We start from the raw sequence: 17447 nt of genomic DNA, 5'->3' as shown, positions 1-17447 counted from the left end.
TTGACACAGTCTGTCTTTGAGTAAACTCAAAACATGGCTCTATTTTAGGAGATGCCATACCACACAAGAAAAACAATCAAACAACACAACACAAAAGCAAAAGAAAACTAAAACAAAAGCCCCCAACTTAGCCATGTTTCTCAAATATATTGCTGGAATTCTCTTTTTGAGGGGAGGCACAGGCATTTGTCAGCGTAACCTGTAACTTAAACTGCATCCTTTCATCTTTAAAATGCACTAAAATTTGTGAATAAAAGAGAAAACATCTCTATAACAAGTTTCTGAATGCATAAATTCCTTTATTGAAAATATTGTGATAGCACTGCATTACATATATTCAATATTCATAGTTTCAAGGGTCACAGAATTTTGATTGAACAACACTGTTTCGAATATAGACCACAGCATTTAGATATGCTTTGACAAGGATAATATAATGGAGTAAGTTGTAGATAGCAATAGTGAAATGTATGTAAAATGTTGAACTTGGTTGGATTGTTGGTTTTGGTTTGTTTGGGTTTTTTAACGATTAAGTGGTCTGCCACCATTTAAAAGAGCAAACAGTATTAGATATTCCTGGTATCTCCAAAGCGTTATACTGTTAGCAACTTCCAAAATATTTTACAGCATTACCAATAAGACCTTTATTTATGGCTGTAGTAGACCACACAGAAGGGAAGTGTGAAAAGCTCACGTGCAGCATGTTACAGGCTTACTGTATATAGCATTGGCTTTTAGACTGTGAAATTTCTGTGCAGGATTAAGATTTAGTAATGCTTTTGAAAGAAAACCGCTTGGCTGCTTTTTTTTTTTTCCATCTATTCAAAATGGGAAGAAGAGTAACTAAATCGAGCTGTATTAGTTAATAATATTCCAAAATTAGACTGTACTGCTTAATGCATGGAAGTGCACTACCATTTCTAAAACCCACCTTTCTCGGGACCGTGACACATTCAGGTCTAAGGGCAGGACAGCGTCCTAATGTTGCTTGGGTCTGGATTGTGTAAACAACGCCACAGCGTAATGGGAAAGCAGAATTCTTCAGCCAATAGTGAAGATTGCCAGTCCTCTGTCACACCCCATTTACTGAAATTTTCATTTTGTAACATGCAGTCTTGTCTTTTCAGTGTTAAGGGGGGAGGGGAAAAAGTATCTGATTGTTTCATGAAAAACAAGATTATTTAGTTGCCTGTCAAATCCTAAGCTAGCCTGTTGCTTCAAGTCTTTTTCAGGAAGGAAATCATATATATAATTACTAAGAAAACAAGTATTACACTAACATGACCTGGCCTGTTAGGGAAATAGCATTCTTTAAATCTCAATTGTATTTCCTCTTTAACAAAGCAGTTATTCTTCAATTTGTAGAGCAGTGCTCATAAAAGCACAGTGGGTGGCTTATTTTGAATCATTTGGTGGTGATACAGAAAAGCAATCCTCTCTTAGAGATGTCCTTTGTAAACAGTCAAATAACACTGGGGCAGATGCTCCGAGCATACTGTCCCAGTTCTGTTGACTGCAGCAGAGCTGATACAGTCTATACCAGGTGGCAGTTTGCCCAGTGTCCCCAGACACCACCAAAATAATAATCTATTAACAGGAATGTGACAGCAGAGTTAATAAGAAGCACTATTCACCTTCTCCCGCATCTCAGAAGAAAAACAAAACAAAACAGAATTATGCACTCAAGTGTTTCTGGCAGAAAACGAACCCTCTAATTAGGGTAAAAAGAAAACCAAATCTCATTTACAAAATAAAAATATAAAAATTAACTTCAGAAATCAAATAAATTGATTCAGAATGCATGAAACCTACCTGAATAGCAATTATTTATCAAATTGAGATTCGAAACATTAAGAGAAAAAACCCATAGCTAATACATTTACAAAAAAAAAAACTGCTATGCAATAACAATAAATAAAAAGTTTTAAAAAACCATGTTCCCTTAAGTGCTGTGTACACCTATTTCTGATTCTTTTCCATGGCAAACAGTATGCTGTAGATTTTGGTAAAGTAACCTTTTATTTTTGGTTAGCATTTGTACGTTGAACATAAATACACATGGAATGTACTAGATAGTTATAGTTTTCCCACAGGATCTTTTTCACAGTTACAGAAAAAGTTTTCAACTTACACACCGTGAATGATTTCATAAGTGTCATATCTTTGATGGAAGAGTGTTGGAGGAGGAAGTAAAAAACACTTCAGACTGATCTCTTACTGTTCTGTCTCCTACTGCCTCTCAAAAACAGCTCTGTTTTTTCTTGGGTTGGTTGCTTAGGGTTTTTTTTGCGTAGTCATGCTCTGGTACAAACTTGAGGAAAAAGCGTGTAACATTGTGAGGCAGCCTGCACCTTCTAGTTAGCATTTAAGTGCCTAATGGATCCAGTCCTTAAGGCAGTCCGTATTTCATTCAAATGTCCATACTTCTACATCTTGTATTATGAAATCTTCTTTTTTAGATAAGATGTCATTATTGAAGGTGCTGCAGGAGTTGCTTCGCCCATGATACAAATCTGCATCTAACCATAAGCCAAACCGGCCACTAAAAAGGAAATATATGGCAAATTTCAGGTTATATATAATAGTAAAAATACTGGAAGTTTTAGAAACAACCAGAGGAGCAATACAGAGGAATCTAGGTAATTCTGAGGATCTGTTTGAACAAATGTGAAGAGCTTAATCCTAGCAAAGCACTTGCCAAGAAGCTCATGGAGCAGTCCCCTCACTTTTGTTCGTGCCAGCGAGTGGGGCACAGCGCAGGAATGAGCGTGCGCCCACGGCCCCCCGTGCCATTTGGCTGTTCCCACCGCTGGCTGTGGCTGTGACTGACACCAGGATGTTGATGTCAGGGTCCCTTCCTCGGCTGTTTGGATGTGAACACGGCCCCTTCTAGTTTAGGGGGAGGAAGAGGGGTGCTTATACACTCCCAATGCAACACCATGCCCAGATGTCTGTGGTGCAGCTCGCAGTCAGCTTTAGTTACTCGTATAGCCTTAGCTCTTGATTTCACACCCACTGACCTTTGAAATTTAGGACTTCATTAAGCACTGTCTGTATCCTTGCTTTGCATAGCAACAGAATAATGACAATTTAACAAGGACCATGTAAGAAACCTTAAAAGCTGACGGCAAAACTGCCATTAAAAATTATCTTCCAGTGGCAAACCACTTCAGCAATGAGATGTGTATCTACCCAAAACATCTGGGGTTTTTCCAATCTCAAAAACAAAAAAAAAAAAAAAAAAAAGACATGAATTGCCCAACATCAGTCACTCTAAGCAGTGGAAATTGCTCTGGGACTGTAACAGAAATCAGATTGCTGAGGTATCTGCACTAAACAGCTTACTAAAAGTTCAGCATTTTACTGATTAGTTTTTCTTGAAACTACCATTGTCCCTATTCTCATTAAAAAAAAAAAATCAGCTACATGATTAGAAAAGCAGACATTCACTCACCCTCCACCTCCGAGCTCCAGAGAGCTGGTGTCTCCGTTGATGAAGTAGGTGTTCTCTCCACTCCATTTGAATACCTGAGTGGGGTAAAAACCCAAATATATTTGGACTGTGAGGATTCTTGTACTCTAAAACTACTGGGGAACTGAGTCTGCAGGTATTTTTTGAGGTGGTCATATTTTATTCTTTTTTTTTTTTTTCTTGAAGGGAGTGAGGAAGAGGTAATAGGTAGAAAGTAAAGGAACAATACATATTGAAAACTATGAACAAGGCACCCTAATCGTTTTTAAAATTCTGCTTGCATCTCTGAATCAACAGGCATTCTGTTAAAAAAGAAAATGTGTTCAATACTGAAAAATGCATAAGCCATGAACATTATTTCAGTAGCACTCTTATCTCTGGTTTGTTGTCACTGTGACCCTAAGCACGTGTGAAATTATACCCTATTCTTTATATCGCTGCCTGCCAAGATGAGTCTTTGACAGTCCACTTCTTGTTCCTCCTGCTTCCCCCTTCAATCCACTTTAAAACCTCTCCTCACCCTTACAGACTGTCCTCTTGGCACTTTGGATAATTACAGCTACTTTTCTTTAAAGCACTGCATTGAGGCAATGAGTGATTAACTGCATTCATCAACAGCCGGCACATATTCTAAAGTCAAGTGTGCTGTCGTCATAAAAATCTCATAAATGTTTCAGAAGTGGAACCTAAAAATCTTATTTGAGAAAGTGAACACCCACTTACCTTGAAATTTGGACTAAATGTGTAGAGGAATGTTTCACCAGTGCCATAGTAATGGTCACTAAACCTGAAAGGATGTGTAGCATATGCTCCAAATATCTGTTAGAATGAAATGATTAAACTACTTTTGAGAACAGAGTAAAATTCAAGAGAAAAAAAACCAAGACATTTCAAACTACTTTCTAAAGAACAACTGAGCTGGAGTTTCATATCAGAACTACCAACTAGTGAAGTACATCAGATGAGCAAGTACTCCTGCAAATCTTTTGTACCCTGCAAGTTAAAAGCCAGATGACAACAATGGCAGCAGGAATGCCGACTCTAGGAGCTACTGAAGTACTAGACCTCCACAGAGGGATTATTTGTTGTGACAGCTTGTTAACTGAGATACCTGAGGAAGATACTCCCATGGGCACTACTAAAAGGGGCACTCACTGCAATTATGAAGTGGGAGGGGGAGAGGTGGTATTTCTATTAGTGCTGATGTACTTTCCTGCCTCTAAGTTTAGTTTAAGCAGTAGAAAATATAAAAGAAAACACCAATGTCTTATTTTGGTACGATGTCACTTCACGCTATGACTAGTACTTCATAATGATCACTCTTTATAATGTTGCCCTTTTAGTCCAATCCCTGCAGAACAAGCACTCCTTACCTGGTTGTCCATGTCCTTGATGACAAGGAGAACTGGACTGTCGAGAGATGCTGATTTACGGTACAAAGTCTTCAGGCTAGTCCCGTGCTCCAGCGTACTGTACGCAAGCCGCCAGGGATATCCCTGCACTCGTGCGGGCAAGCGCCGGGCAAGCTGGGCAATGAACAGAGGGAAATGGTTACATATTCAGCAGGCTGGGTCACAGGTGGTGCCCCAGACTATTCCCTTTCTGAGGGGCTTCTGAGCCAAAAAAATGGCTGTCAAGGGAGCAGCTGATGCCAGCAGCTTAACATCTCTGCCACATGCATGTGGCCTTGTACTCTGAGGCCAACCACCTGTATTCACATCACCTGCGAAAGAGATTTGAAAACTGGCAGCCCCTCTCCGAGCACTAAAAAGAGTTGCCAGTCCTCAATATCACAACTCAAACTCCAGAGTTGCAAAACATAAAAATAAGCTTTCCGGCTGAGCCAGCGCTGCAGCAAACAGGACCTTGCACAAGGATGCTCCAACATCCTAAGTACTTTCCAAATTCTTAAAAAACATTGGGATTGCCTCCAGAAGGCAGAATGTCCCCCACTCAGCAGAGACAGCACCACAGCTAACAAGGAGACTTGAGGTTTTTCCAGCCATACCTGCTCTATGTGCATATTCTCCAGGAGGGCGCTGTGATGCTTTAAGACAGGCAAAGTATCATCATCATCATCTTCATAGTAACTGCAAACGCTCTTTCGTCGTTTTGCTTCTTCTACAGTAATGATCTGAGGCAAGAGAACAAATGTCCAACCTAAGCATAGCTCTTACACTGTCAATCCTCTGTTGAAGCAAATTAATTTAAAACAACATACTCCTCAGCTGTTACACTGTGTGGAACAAAACCACTGTATGGGATGGTTCTATCAAGTACAATAACCAAATGGGGAAAATCTGAACTGGCAAGGTGTCTTTGAGACAGCATGACCAGAATTTCTTGATGCCCTGGTAACCCCCCACAACTGTAGAGTCTTTGGCTTAATCAACATTGAGGTAACCAGGTGACATCGTGTGGTCAGTCTCAGGCATACTTGGTCGCAAGTCAGAAGGCTAAAGTGCACCTACTTCTTCCGAGGCACACTACACACATCTGAACTAGATGTCTTGTGGGAATCTAAATGAGGAGGACACAGAAGCTTCTTTGTGTGTTTCTCTCATGCAGCTAGTTGAGCACATTAATTATTTTCTCAGGTGCTAATGCATGAGAATATAAAAAAGTTTAAAATTTTACTTCTTTTTATTAAAACAGCAGCTTTTTTCTGGTTTTCTTTACTGACTCAGACATGGGTTTGTGCATACAAACTGAAATAGAATGAATATAGCAAAGAAGTAAAAACGTAAATCAACTTGAACAGTTAGTTCTGTATTGTAGGAAAGGTACTGAGTAAGATTCTGAGCATCCAGTTTATGTAAGTTCTTGAAAATACTCATTCTGAGAGTCAAGGTCTTTATAAAATATATTCTAAGTTGAAAATGATCAAACAACTCTTTGGAAACTTCTATTTATTCCTTTGCTTAAGACTTTATAAAGAGAGTACACTTTAATATTTTATAAGGTGAGTCCATATAAATATTTCTAATGTCAGGTTTGAATTTAAATACTGATAAAACGAAGCACAGACTTCTCCCCAGCAACTACAGGTAAGCCACACTACCTTTTCCCATAAAGTTGGAGACAAAGCAAGAATGCCAGTCGATGCATTTAATGCTTGTCTATAAAAGGACTCAGCAGTTTAGAAGGTGAGAGAGACAGGGGACAAACTCTGAACCCCACGTGGCACGGGCAGCAAACAGAAATCCAAAGGCGGTGCGGGACAGGATCTCCCATGGGGGCAACACCCAACGGTGCCCGGAGCTCACCGCAGAGGGGGGGACGCCGCCTCGCCTCTCAGCAGCAGTGGTCCGAGTGTCCTGGCTCCCGACGAGCTGTGCTGGGGTGATCGGCCTCCTGGCTGGCAGAAAGCATCATCTGGCACAGCTGGAAAGCCACTAACCCTTCAGTGCACCTTGGGGCGCCTAGCACGCAACAGGAGCCTGGGCTCTGCACAGCAGTGGCAGGTCAGGTGAGACACACTGTGCCCAGCAGCGGGGTGTTAGCTGGGGCTCGGTGCCACCACGGCAAAGAGGAAGCAAGTGAGAGCTCAGAGACAGGGCTGATGAGAAAGAAAAAGGGAAGCAAGGAGGCCTAAGTACAAAACAAATGGGAAACTGTAAACCGCCATCTTTCCATGAGCGTATCACCATAGAGGTCTTATCTTGGAGCAGGAACATCAAGATGTGGCTGCAGAGCACACTGCGCCACTGCCACACATCTTCCTGCAAATATGCCTTCTAAAGGGCTTTCACGTTACACATGGATAAAGTTTTGCATAAGTCCTCCACACCTTCATGATCACTGCTTGAACTTGCAGAAGCTGTCAACAGTCAAGACAATTGCCAAGAAGTGCCTGGAGGTCCTACACACACCTACCCCACATGCGAGAAAACAAATCCACTGGACTGACTCCAGGTGCAGACTAAACCACACCACAAAGCACAGAGCAGGAGTTTTTCGTGAAGATCAGGTCTGGTGAGGAGCTCACCATGGGCAGGACAAAGCCCTGATACTGTCAGTCACACCTGGCATCTCCAGTGGGACCTGAGGAACATGTCCACTACATGCACTCACGTCCAGCCCATGTTCGCCTGCAGCCGCCCCGAGCAGGGCACCCGGGCACCGGCACTCCAACATGCACAGTGGGATTAGGAAAAGACGGGAAGGACCACCACAAATCAAAATCCAGCCTGCAGAATTAACGTTGTTACGTGCCCCCACACGCCCAGGCAGTACCGGTATTCCTGTCGGTGATACTGGAAGAGCTGTACAGCTGCGTTCTGCCCCTCCAGCCCAGGCTCAGTGGGATCTAGTCCTGGGTCTTCTGAGACTGGAGGGAATCCTGTGCTGGAAAATTTTCCTACAGCCAATTTCAGGGAAGGTTTGCATTGCAAAATTAAGATCACTTTTAAAAAACCCAACAAATTGTTAAAGGAAAATGTTTTTTCTGCTTTTATCCTTGTTCTTTTTCTACCTCCTGAATGGTTTTCCTTCCCTCCTCATCTCCCAGGCCACTATTTTTTTAAATTTTTTTACTGTTCCCATCTTATATCAAAAGTGCCCAACTCCTCTTTCAAACACTCTTTTCTAGGAATAGTCTACCCACCCAGGGAGGGGACGTATCACAGTAAATCAAACGGTAACAGGTATCTGTAGCAAAATGCAACCAAACTCAGAGACATAAGCCACCACAGAAAATCTATTAACACAGCTGTAAATTGCAAACACAGAGAGACAAGCCTGCCTCTTCACTGCATAGATACCTATTCAGTCTATAACTGAAGTGCACATTTGAATGAAGTTCTGAGTCAACAATTGGAAAAAAAAAGGAACTGCATAGATAGATATTTTCAGATAATTACAGACCACACATAAGCAGAAACAGATTAAAAGAATCAACCACTACAGAAACTGGATCTACAAAAATCTTTTAAAGATTTTATGGAACTGAGAAAGCAAACTACCTGGGGTGGGAATACCCTACCCAGGTAGTTCATCTAAGTATGAAGCACATTTTTTACTAGGACAGAAGTGCTGTATCAGATCCACGCTGTTCAAAACAGCGATATAGTTCCACATACCTCCACAAAAGTTTCCTCCTGGTTGGGTCTGGCATGGTAAAGAATTCGAACATTCAAAGGCATTTGTTTCCCTTTCATCATCTACCAGTTTATTTTGCAGTATCCACTACACTTCTCTGCTCCAGCGGCAGGAGCTCTTGCCCACAAGTACGACAGACAGCTACTGCCAGTGGCACACTGTCATAAAATTGTTCATACGCTTCTCTACACTCACACTTTCTGTTTCCCTGCAAGGGAGAGTGAAACTTTCACTGTAATCATGCCCAAATTTGGACTTCCAATAGAGACTTCCTGGCAGACCTACTTTCAGTTTATAAAGTTTGAATGTATTACAAACGAAAGAAGCTGTTTCCAGCTAATTCTTCTCCCAATACATACTTTAATAAAACAATGAGAGAAAAGCTCCCAGTGTGGCCAGATCTCTCCCACCTCTGTTCTTCAGATCACTGGCCCTCCTCCTTCGTTTTGGTTTTATGGAAGTGGCATGCAAATACAGTGAAATCTAGTGCAATATATGACTGCACTCAACTCTGAGCAAACCAAGGAATGAACACACTTTTTTTTTTTTTTCATCTTGCAGTTCACAAAGCGCCAACATTAAGAAACTGAAAAACTGCAAAAATAAAAGCTATTTGGGATTAGAGATGCTGCTGCTAAATTTCAAATGGCAAGCTCCACTTCAGAATAGGACAACATACTTTGAAGATAGAAATGCTTGGGGGGCAGGAAGAGGGCAGTAGAATTTTAAAGACAAGTTTATGTTTAAGACAAAGAATCAGATCACTTTTTAAATCACCATCAAGATATTTCCCACTTAGGGATTGATTTTTAATTGAACCGCACAGGAGTGCTTCAGCATTCAGAAACATCATTAAAAATGTGTGCGAGCTTATTTCCCTTAGAAACTAGGCTTTGTATGCACAAGAGACAGAGAGATAACACACACAGGCATGCCAAGTAGTTAAAACAGATTGCAAAAGCCCCCATATGAAAAAGCCAAAGTCCCAGTCTAAAACCTATTGATCTTACAACCAATATTCAAACAGCATTGTTGCGTGCCCCTGAGAAGCAAGGGTATGTCACATCACATACCAATCTATTTCAACCAGCACACAGGAGTCTCTGTTGGTGTTTACATGTACATATACATTTTGGAGGTTTTGTTTGTGGTATATAAATACAACATGAGTTTAGCAACCATACACCTGTATAGTTTTGCAAAAGGCTAATATCACATAACCAAAATATTTACACAACTTCTGCTGGTTGCATGCCACAGAGCTCCCAGTTGTTTGCTCTTTCTAGGGAGAGAAGAAAGGAGGACTGAAAGGAATATGACTACATTTGTGAGACAGGTACAAGCCTTGAGGAGACTTCTCTATGAAGCACCAAGCATTCTAAAGAAACACCATAAAAATAATCAAAGGAGCAAGTGCTGAGATTCTTATCAGGGGGTGCACACTTGATATGCCCATGCTTCATACAATGGCAGAAAGCACTCACCTCCCAGCTTTTAGTTGTGGGCTCACTGAAGAAGTTGTCTATCATGTCAAGCTCCTCCTTTTCTACCACGACAAAACCTTGCTCTTTTGCATCTTTCCCATATATTTCTGGTGACCACTGAACAAAAAACGTGTACAAGTGATCCACCCTGTAAACAGAAGCGGAGACAATCGTTGTGCAGTGGTCCACGAACATGGCACTGTTGTGTAGCACTGAGGTGTTGCCCAATGACAAAGAAAGGACAGCCATACAAATAGGTTACCCGTGTACTTCCATGCTTGCATACCGCACAAGGCAATAGCTCCTTCCACCTGGCAGTCCGAAGCATTTCAAGGTTTCTCTGCTTTCTGTCCCCACAATGTTTTTTTCTTCCCTTTGCTATTGGTACAGCCAAAACATCATGGAGAAACTAAATGGTTTATCCAGTCCCACACAATTCATAATTAAAACGACAAATTGCTTGGTATTAGATCACGCTCACAAAAGTTAACTCCATTAAAAAACCCCTCACTTTAATTATTTAGTCTGACCTCCTGCATAAACCAAGCCATAAGATATCACCAGTAAAGTCTACATCACGTTTCTAGTTGCCCTCTAAAAGTTAGAGACTATAATCACAAAACAATTCTTCATTCTGTTAGCATAATGACAATAAGCAGTTACTGACAGCTTTGCTAATGATATATCACCAGCACTATATGCACTTCTATAAACGTGGCCAGCTCTCAATCACTGTCTTTACGAATGTTGTCGAAGAACACCTCTTTAACAAACAGTAAAACAATTTCAAGAAAGACTTTATGTAGTATATTAAAATTAGAATGAATGCATGCAATTTCAAGCAGGAATACAATAGTGGATCTACTGTACAAGAATTTGAATTGCCAGCAAAAAAAATAAAACCCTAATTAAAGAGGGCAGATAAAAAGAAGAACTTATGGCACTGGATGTTTCTCCAGTTATTCACCAGAAAGTTTTGTCTGGCAATTCCTTGATCAATACAAACCAAGAAAAATCTTACAGAAATTTAGAAATTTCCCCCTTTTATTTCAAGTTACTTGGATTTATATATATACATGTGTGTGTGTGTGCACAAATAATCTTAAAACACCATTTCAGCACTGTTGGGTTCTGTTCAGGGTCACTAGTATAATTCCAGAGATTTTTCCAATCAAGTCTACTTTTTTTGTTCTACACTCCTACCAACGAGGGCTAGAGTCTGATGTCAGTTCTAGCAGCATAAACTGGCAGCTCTGCAATTGTTGCCCACTCATGACAGCCACACTAATTCACAATCTAAGTGAGATATTTGGAGGTGCCTGACTCACTTTGGCCTCAAGAAATCTGGGTCCAATTTCCACCACCCTCAGAAAGGATGAAGGATTGACTTTGCTTCATCATGGAAATATCCTCTTAACCATGAAAAAGGAACATATTAGCATTGCCATCAATTTTTTCTCTTCTCCTTTGCATTCACAAACATTTCTGTGGAGCATGGCAAACATGTTCTAGCAGAGTTTAAATTTCTGTTATCAAATAAGAACTGTACCTGTGAAACATTTTTAATATATACAACCAAATATGGTTTTAGTACAATTGTGCTAAATTTGTGAACACCCAACACTAGTTCATGAGGCATCAGCAGCCTCCCTTCATCAAGGACAAGTAAGGTACCTAATGTTGATATCAAAGTACAAATTTTAGCTGCTGTTGATCCTCTGCAGCAACACACACACACGAGATCAAGGTAGTACTGTGCAAACAATCAGTCTTTGTGATAGTTCTCACCAATGATTGCCTGGAAAAGGCTAAAAGAGAGTCACACTCCCATTGCCAAGGGTTGCCCCCTTCTTTGTGAGAAGCCACGTGATTGCTTACGAGTTTGCATAGATCTAAAACCAGTGAACTATGGAAGGCACTTCTAAAAGCCCTATCATCTCGTTTTAGTCAAGACCTTTTCTTCTAACTGCAAAAGTTTTCTGACATCAGTAGGTGCCACTCAGCATGCCCCATTCCTCTTCACTTGCTCACAGAGGCTTCAGAAAGAGCAGTATGATCATCTCTTTGCTAACTAATGTGAGTTTTAATGGAAAGAGACATTTAACTTGAGCACCGTGTATTTTATGTGCAGTACTCCTAGTCTGGAAAGCTAACTAATTCCTACAAATCCCTATGAAAAAACAATAAAACTAGTGATTGCTGCTGTCTGGCTAAGATCAGTTTGAAAGTACATTCATGCAGGTGGGTGGAGGAGACCAGCCTATTCTCATTTCAGAACTGCAGAACATGTTTAGGTTGTAAGGCACCTCTGGAGATCATCTAGGCCAACTTCTGTTTATAGTAGAGCTAACTTCCAAGTTAGAGGAGGTTGCAGAGTCTTGTCCATTTGCAGTTGTGAAAATCTCCAACAGAGATTCCACAACCTGTCCAAGCAACCTGTTCCACGCACAACCAGTCTCATGTTGTTTTTCTCTTCTATGTAATCACAATTTCCTGTGACGCATACAGCATGTGATCTGAAAAGGGTCTGGTGCCATCCTACTTCACCTCTCCACACCCCTCTTTTTTTTTTTAACCACATGTCCAAAAGGAAGAGGGGAATAACCACCACCCAAGCTGTTGGCTATGCTCTTCCTTACGCAGGCCAGCAAGAAGTGAAGCCTCCATTACTGCAAAGACACACCACTGACTTATGTTGAGTTTGCTCTCAACTTCCCCAGCTCCTTTCTGCAGAGCTGCTCCCCAGGCAACCTGTTCCCAGACTGTACCTCTGCTCCATCCCAGGTGCACAACTTTGCATTTGCCTTCTCTGAACTTTCTGATGTTTCTGTCAGCCCATTCCTCCATGTTGAGGTCCCTCTGAAGAGCAGCCCTGCTCTCCAATGTATGAACACTCCCCAAAATTGGCATCGTTGCCCAAAATGACAAAGATGTATTCTGTCCCAATGTCCATGTCGCTGCCAAAGGCATTAAACAGTATCAGTCCCCAAAAAATACCACTTGCACCTGGCTGCCACTCAGACTAGCTATCAACCCTTTGAGCCCAATGGTCCAGTCAGTTTTTCACCCACCTGGCAGTCTATCTGTCCAGGTCACATCTCTCCAATTTGGCTCTAAGGATAGTATGGGAGATTATGTTGAAAGCCTTACTGAGGTCATGGTAAACCAACAATCCCTTGTTCACAGACCTAGCCATCTCAAACAGAAAAGTTATCTTGTTGGTCGAAAAACAATTTGCCCTTGGAAAGTCTACAACAGCTGTTCCTGATCACTTCTTGCCCTCCATGTGCTTGGAAATGGCATCCATAAGGACGTGCTTCATAATCTTCCCAGGGACTGAGGTGAAGCTGACTGCCCTGTGCTCCCACAGATCCTCTTCAATTTTTCTGAAGATGGTTGCAGTATTTGTTTTTCCAATTATTAAGGACCTCTCCTAATAATCATAACCTTTGAAATGATGATAGAAAGCAGTTTTGCAATAACATCTACCAACTTCCTCAGCACACTCAGAATATTTCCTGTCAAGCCCCATGCACCTCTATATGCTCAGTTTATTTAAGCAGTCCTTAACTAAGTTTTCCTCTACCATGGACAGATGCTAAATAAATCCAGACACTCCAGATTTAAGCAGCAGCAGCATAAAATGAGAAATAGGTGACTATAGAAGTGAGGTCATTCTGAAGGCAATGCAGAACATCCCTTCTCTGATAATAAAATTGTAACGTTATGCTATGGTGGTATTTGTAAGCTACCAAATTGAAAAAAATTCAGACAATTTTAAAATTGAAAAACCACTGCTTGAAGAACACTCTTACAGCCAACTTGACAGCTGCAAGGAAATTTATCCTAGAACTCAATAGTTGTTTTGGTGATCACATACTTATGACTATGTCATGCACAAACAGAGGAATGTAAATAAAACATAAAATACTTGGAAAGGAACAATTTCAGAAACCTAAAATTAATCACTCCAGAAAGAAACTATTCAAAAGGAAAAGATGGTAACAGGAAACTTTAAAAAAAAAAAACCCAACAAAAACCCACAATCAAACCCAACAAAACCTAGGAGGCACAAATCAAAAATGAAAGGTGGAACACTGGTTAAAGAGGGACTCCTCCCACTTACAGCCAGATTAAAAGGAAAGTGAATATGCTTACAAATGTGTTCATAGTAACACACACACAGAGGGCACAAAACAAATATAAAAAGTTTATAGTGAAGGATATAAATTCAGTAGAAAACTAATTTTGGAGAACAAAACATGACATAAAGATCATGACAGTAACATGATAAAATCAGTGTAAGATGAAAGCTTTGTGGAGTATTTATGCCACTGCATTGCTTAGTAAACTGGGCACAATCAGCTGTGGGTGTGAATGCATCCGGACAGAGGAGCACATACTGAAGAACAGTGAGCAGAGGCTGTGCTTGCAGGATGGTACTTGACCCTCAGCAGAAAGACCCCAGAGACCTGGGATAACGGCTCTGAAGTTTGGAGCAAGAGCTCCGCACCAGCACACTGATGACAATACTTGGTGTCATCCTTGAATGTGCGAAGAAAGTAACATTCAGCGGAAGGAACGAGATTGTATTTAGTTTGGTGTTTGACACCTTGATGACCACTGCTGGAATACTGTGCCCATCCCTGGTGCACCCTTCCCAAGTCATGCTCAAGCGTTGCAGCTTAGAGATGCAAAACCAACCGCAGTACAGCAACAGGCAAAAAGATTTACTTAGCTTACAGAAGCGATACTCAGTGATAGTCTACATTAAGAGGAATTGCATCCTGGTAATACAGATACAACCACAACCAGGGACCGGAAGCCAAAAAAAATCAAAGTAGTTATATAGTGCACTGAAAAAGAGCAAAGACAATTATCAATAAAACACACCAGACAACTTGTCAAGTTACAGTTGATGCTTGAGGGGGAACCATAAATTATTTGGCTTCTAAAAGACATACTTTAATTTAGGAGGTCCCGAACTGACATCATCACCACCACCATTTCTGTTGATATGGCAACGATAGTGGACTTTTGAGGGCAGCAAACCAGTTTTCCAGAAATGAATGTCTTCAAATGAGTCTCAGGTGGGAGGGGGGCTACAAATTTGTGTGTTTCAGTAGTGGGAGAGGGTTTGTGCATCTTGTGCTCCACGTCCAACCACAGCTACTGGCCTAGAAACAGGAATTAATTCAGAGGGGTCCTACAACTTTGCTATAAACACACCTGACTAGATGATGATCCTTCATGAATCTTACGAGGGCTAAGGTATTGTAAGTCCTCATAAGCTTATATGACCTTATATAAACTTATATGAGCCCTCATTATAAAATATTAAGCTACAGATCCAAACAGGTTTTCATAGGTTTCATCTGTATAGTTTGATATCTTATTTATCAGGAGTCTAGGAGTACTCTATTTGTAGAAGGCTAAAAAAGGAGTTTAAATCTAAGTTTTATGCTATCTATTCCATTTCATTAACAGGAGCATGGAAGAATGATCCTTCAGCATCAGGACCATCTTAATCATCGTTTCTTTATACAAAGCCCTGCCTAAGTGCACAGAAGCACCACGGAGGTATTGACTCCAGCTAGTTGTGCTGCAAGTTCTTCCAGATCTCAGCTTTAACCATATTAAATACACACACTAGATACTATCAGGAGTCACAACCAAGAAACATCTTGTTCTCCAAAAGGAAACCGCACAGAAACACTAACAAAAAACAACCAAATACTCACCCAACTCCCCACACCAAACCAAAAAAACCCATGGGGCAGGAAGCTAAGATTGAAAAATAGAAGCAAGGCTCAACCCTGTTAACCTTCCTCTGCCTGCTCTCAAAAAAGAAACTTCAAAACAGCGGAGGCCCTCTCAGCACCATTATCTCAGTATAATGTCTTTTACATCGACATCAATGCAAATTTTACATTTATAAACCAAATCTGTCTGCCAAATTTATATTATAGATGATCAATGCGATTTACTTCTTGACTAGGAACTAGTCAATGCTAAAATGACTAAATTATTTGTTAGGACACATGTTTATAAACAAAGAAATTCTGCATTACCGTATCTGTCCCAGTGCAAGGCATTTTCCTCTGCAAAACCTTGAGGAAATCTGTGACATAATTACTGACCTACTACTACTGAAAATCCAGTAGGGTGGAAAAATCTACATACCATTTAAACATAAATCTACCTAACATTTAAACCATAAAACCATGTAGTAAGAGCATGCACAGACTTACCCTCTAATACTGTAAGCTATACCCATTACAAGACTTCTCAGCAAAAGAATCAATCTCTCTAATGGTGTCCAAAAGCATGGGTGTGTCTCTGCTCAGCTGAACCCAGCAAGAAGCTGCCCTAGACCGAATAATCTGTACATAAGGCAACTCAAGAAGCCAATCTCCCCCTTTACGTGCTAAGGCGAGCACCACTGTGATGAAGCAGCAGCGCAATGCAGCCCTATAGTCACTGATTAACTCAGCTGTGTTGCGCGGGTCATGGGGCGACGCATGCCGGGACACTCTCAACACCTGGGAAGCCACGTAGGAAGAGAGAAGACCTACAACAGTTGCAAAAGGCAAATGAGACTTAAAGCTTATTGACAGCCTTTATAAAGAATATCAACCTAACAGTCTTCCCTCTGTATTAATGATGTTTCCAGAGGTTGCCGTTAAAAAAAAAAAAAAAAAAAAAGAAAAAATTTAAAAGGTAAGTATGTCTGCCCCCAATGCAGCTTTCCCACAGCCTGCCACAGCCAGGAAAGCAGCAGCCGTCTGCAGATGGAAGAGCAGTTCTGATGGGAATGGTGGGCTACAGGGCCCAGGCTGAAAATTGACCCATTTTCACAACTGATGGCAGAAGCTGTTTTAACAGCAAACACTAAGAGACCGTGGAAAAATGTAATTAAATGCAAATCAGAGGAAGATTTAACTTACACAATGATTATAGTCATGCATGCCAATTTCCTCACAATCTAAATCCAGATTTGGGTTGTTGTGGGTTTTGGGTTTTTTTTTTTGTTTGGTTGGATGTTGTTCATTTTTTTTAATTACCATGAAACATTAAGATGTTGCACAAGCTACTGTGACTGCACTGGATGGAAAGTATTTTATTTATGTTGCTTTATGGCCAACAAGATGAGAGTGGTATTCTTGATATTTTCATACATGAATATAAATTGCATTCCCAATGTTTTTAAATTTAGTAAATTATTTTGATACATTGTATCAAAAATACATTGCAAAGCTATCCCAAATGACCTCATGTCCATTGCACTCTCAAGATGCAACACTGATAATTATATACTATGCAATACCGGTGCAAAAGTATCACCACAGGGTAGGAAGCGATGTATTTTGCTTTGGGAACACATCCGAGAG

General features: G+C 40.8%; 1 protein-coding gene across 14 annotated transcripts in view; it reads right to left on the bottom strand.

Annotated features, from left to right (window-relative positions):
* Nucleotides 1-278: 278 nt before the first annotated feature.
* Nucleotides 279-17447, bottom strand: part of NCOA7 (nuclear receptor coactivator 7) — a 101458-nt gene continuing 84289 nt past the window's right edge. For 13 of the 14 annotated variants that reach the window (XM_075748009.1, XM_075748007.1, XM_075748011.1 and 10 more), the window contains 6 exons: nucleotides 10057-10204; nucleotides 5481-5606; nucleotides 4846-4998; nucleotides 4196-4291; nucleotides 3455-3528; nucleotides 279-2542 (listed from right to left, as the gene is read on the bottom strand). In XM_075748009.1, the coding sequence (XP_075604124.1) occupies nucleotides 2407-2542; nucleotides 3455-3528; nucleotides 4196-4291; nucleotides 4846-4998; nucleotides 5481-5606; nucleotides 10057-10204 (733 nt within the window). In that variant the 3' untranslated portion in view covers nucleotides 279-2406. Of the gene's footprint in view, nucleotides 2543-3454; nucleotides 3529-4195; nucleotides 4292-4845; nucleotides 4999-5480; nucleotides 5607-8553; nucleotides 9346-10056; nucleotides 10205-17447 lie in introns of those variants that run through there. The other variant, XM_010305499.2, reaches the window with a different exon arrangement.

The sequence above is a fragment of the Balearica regulorum genome, chromosome 3 (assembly GCF_011004875.1).
Source record: "Balearica regulorum gibbericeps isolate bBalReg1 chromosome 3, bBalReg1.pri, whole genome shotgun sequence".
Lineage (NCBI taxonomy): Eukaryota > Metazoa > Chordata > Aves > Gruiformes > Gruidae > Balearica > Balearica regulorum.
Note: the sequence above shows the minus strand (reverse complement) of the source record. Positions and strands in the feature narration are given on the sequence as shown.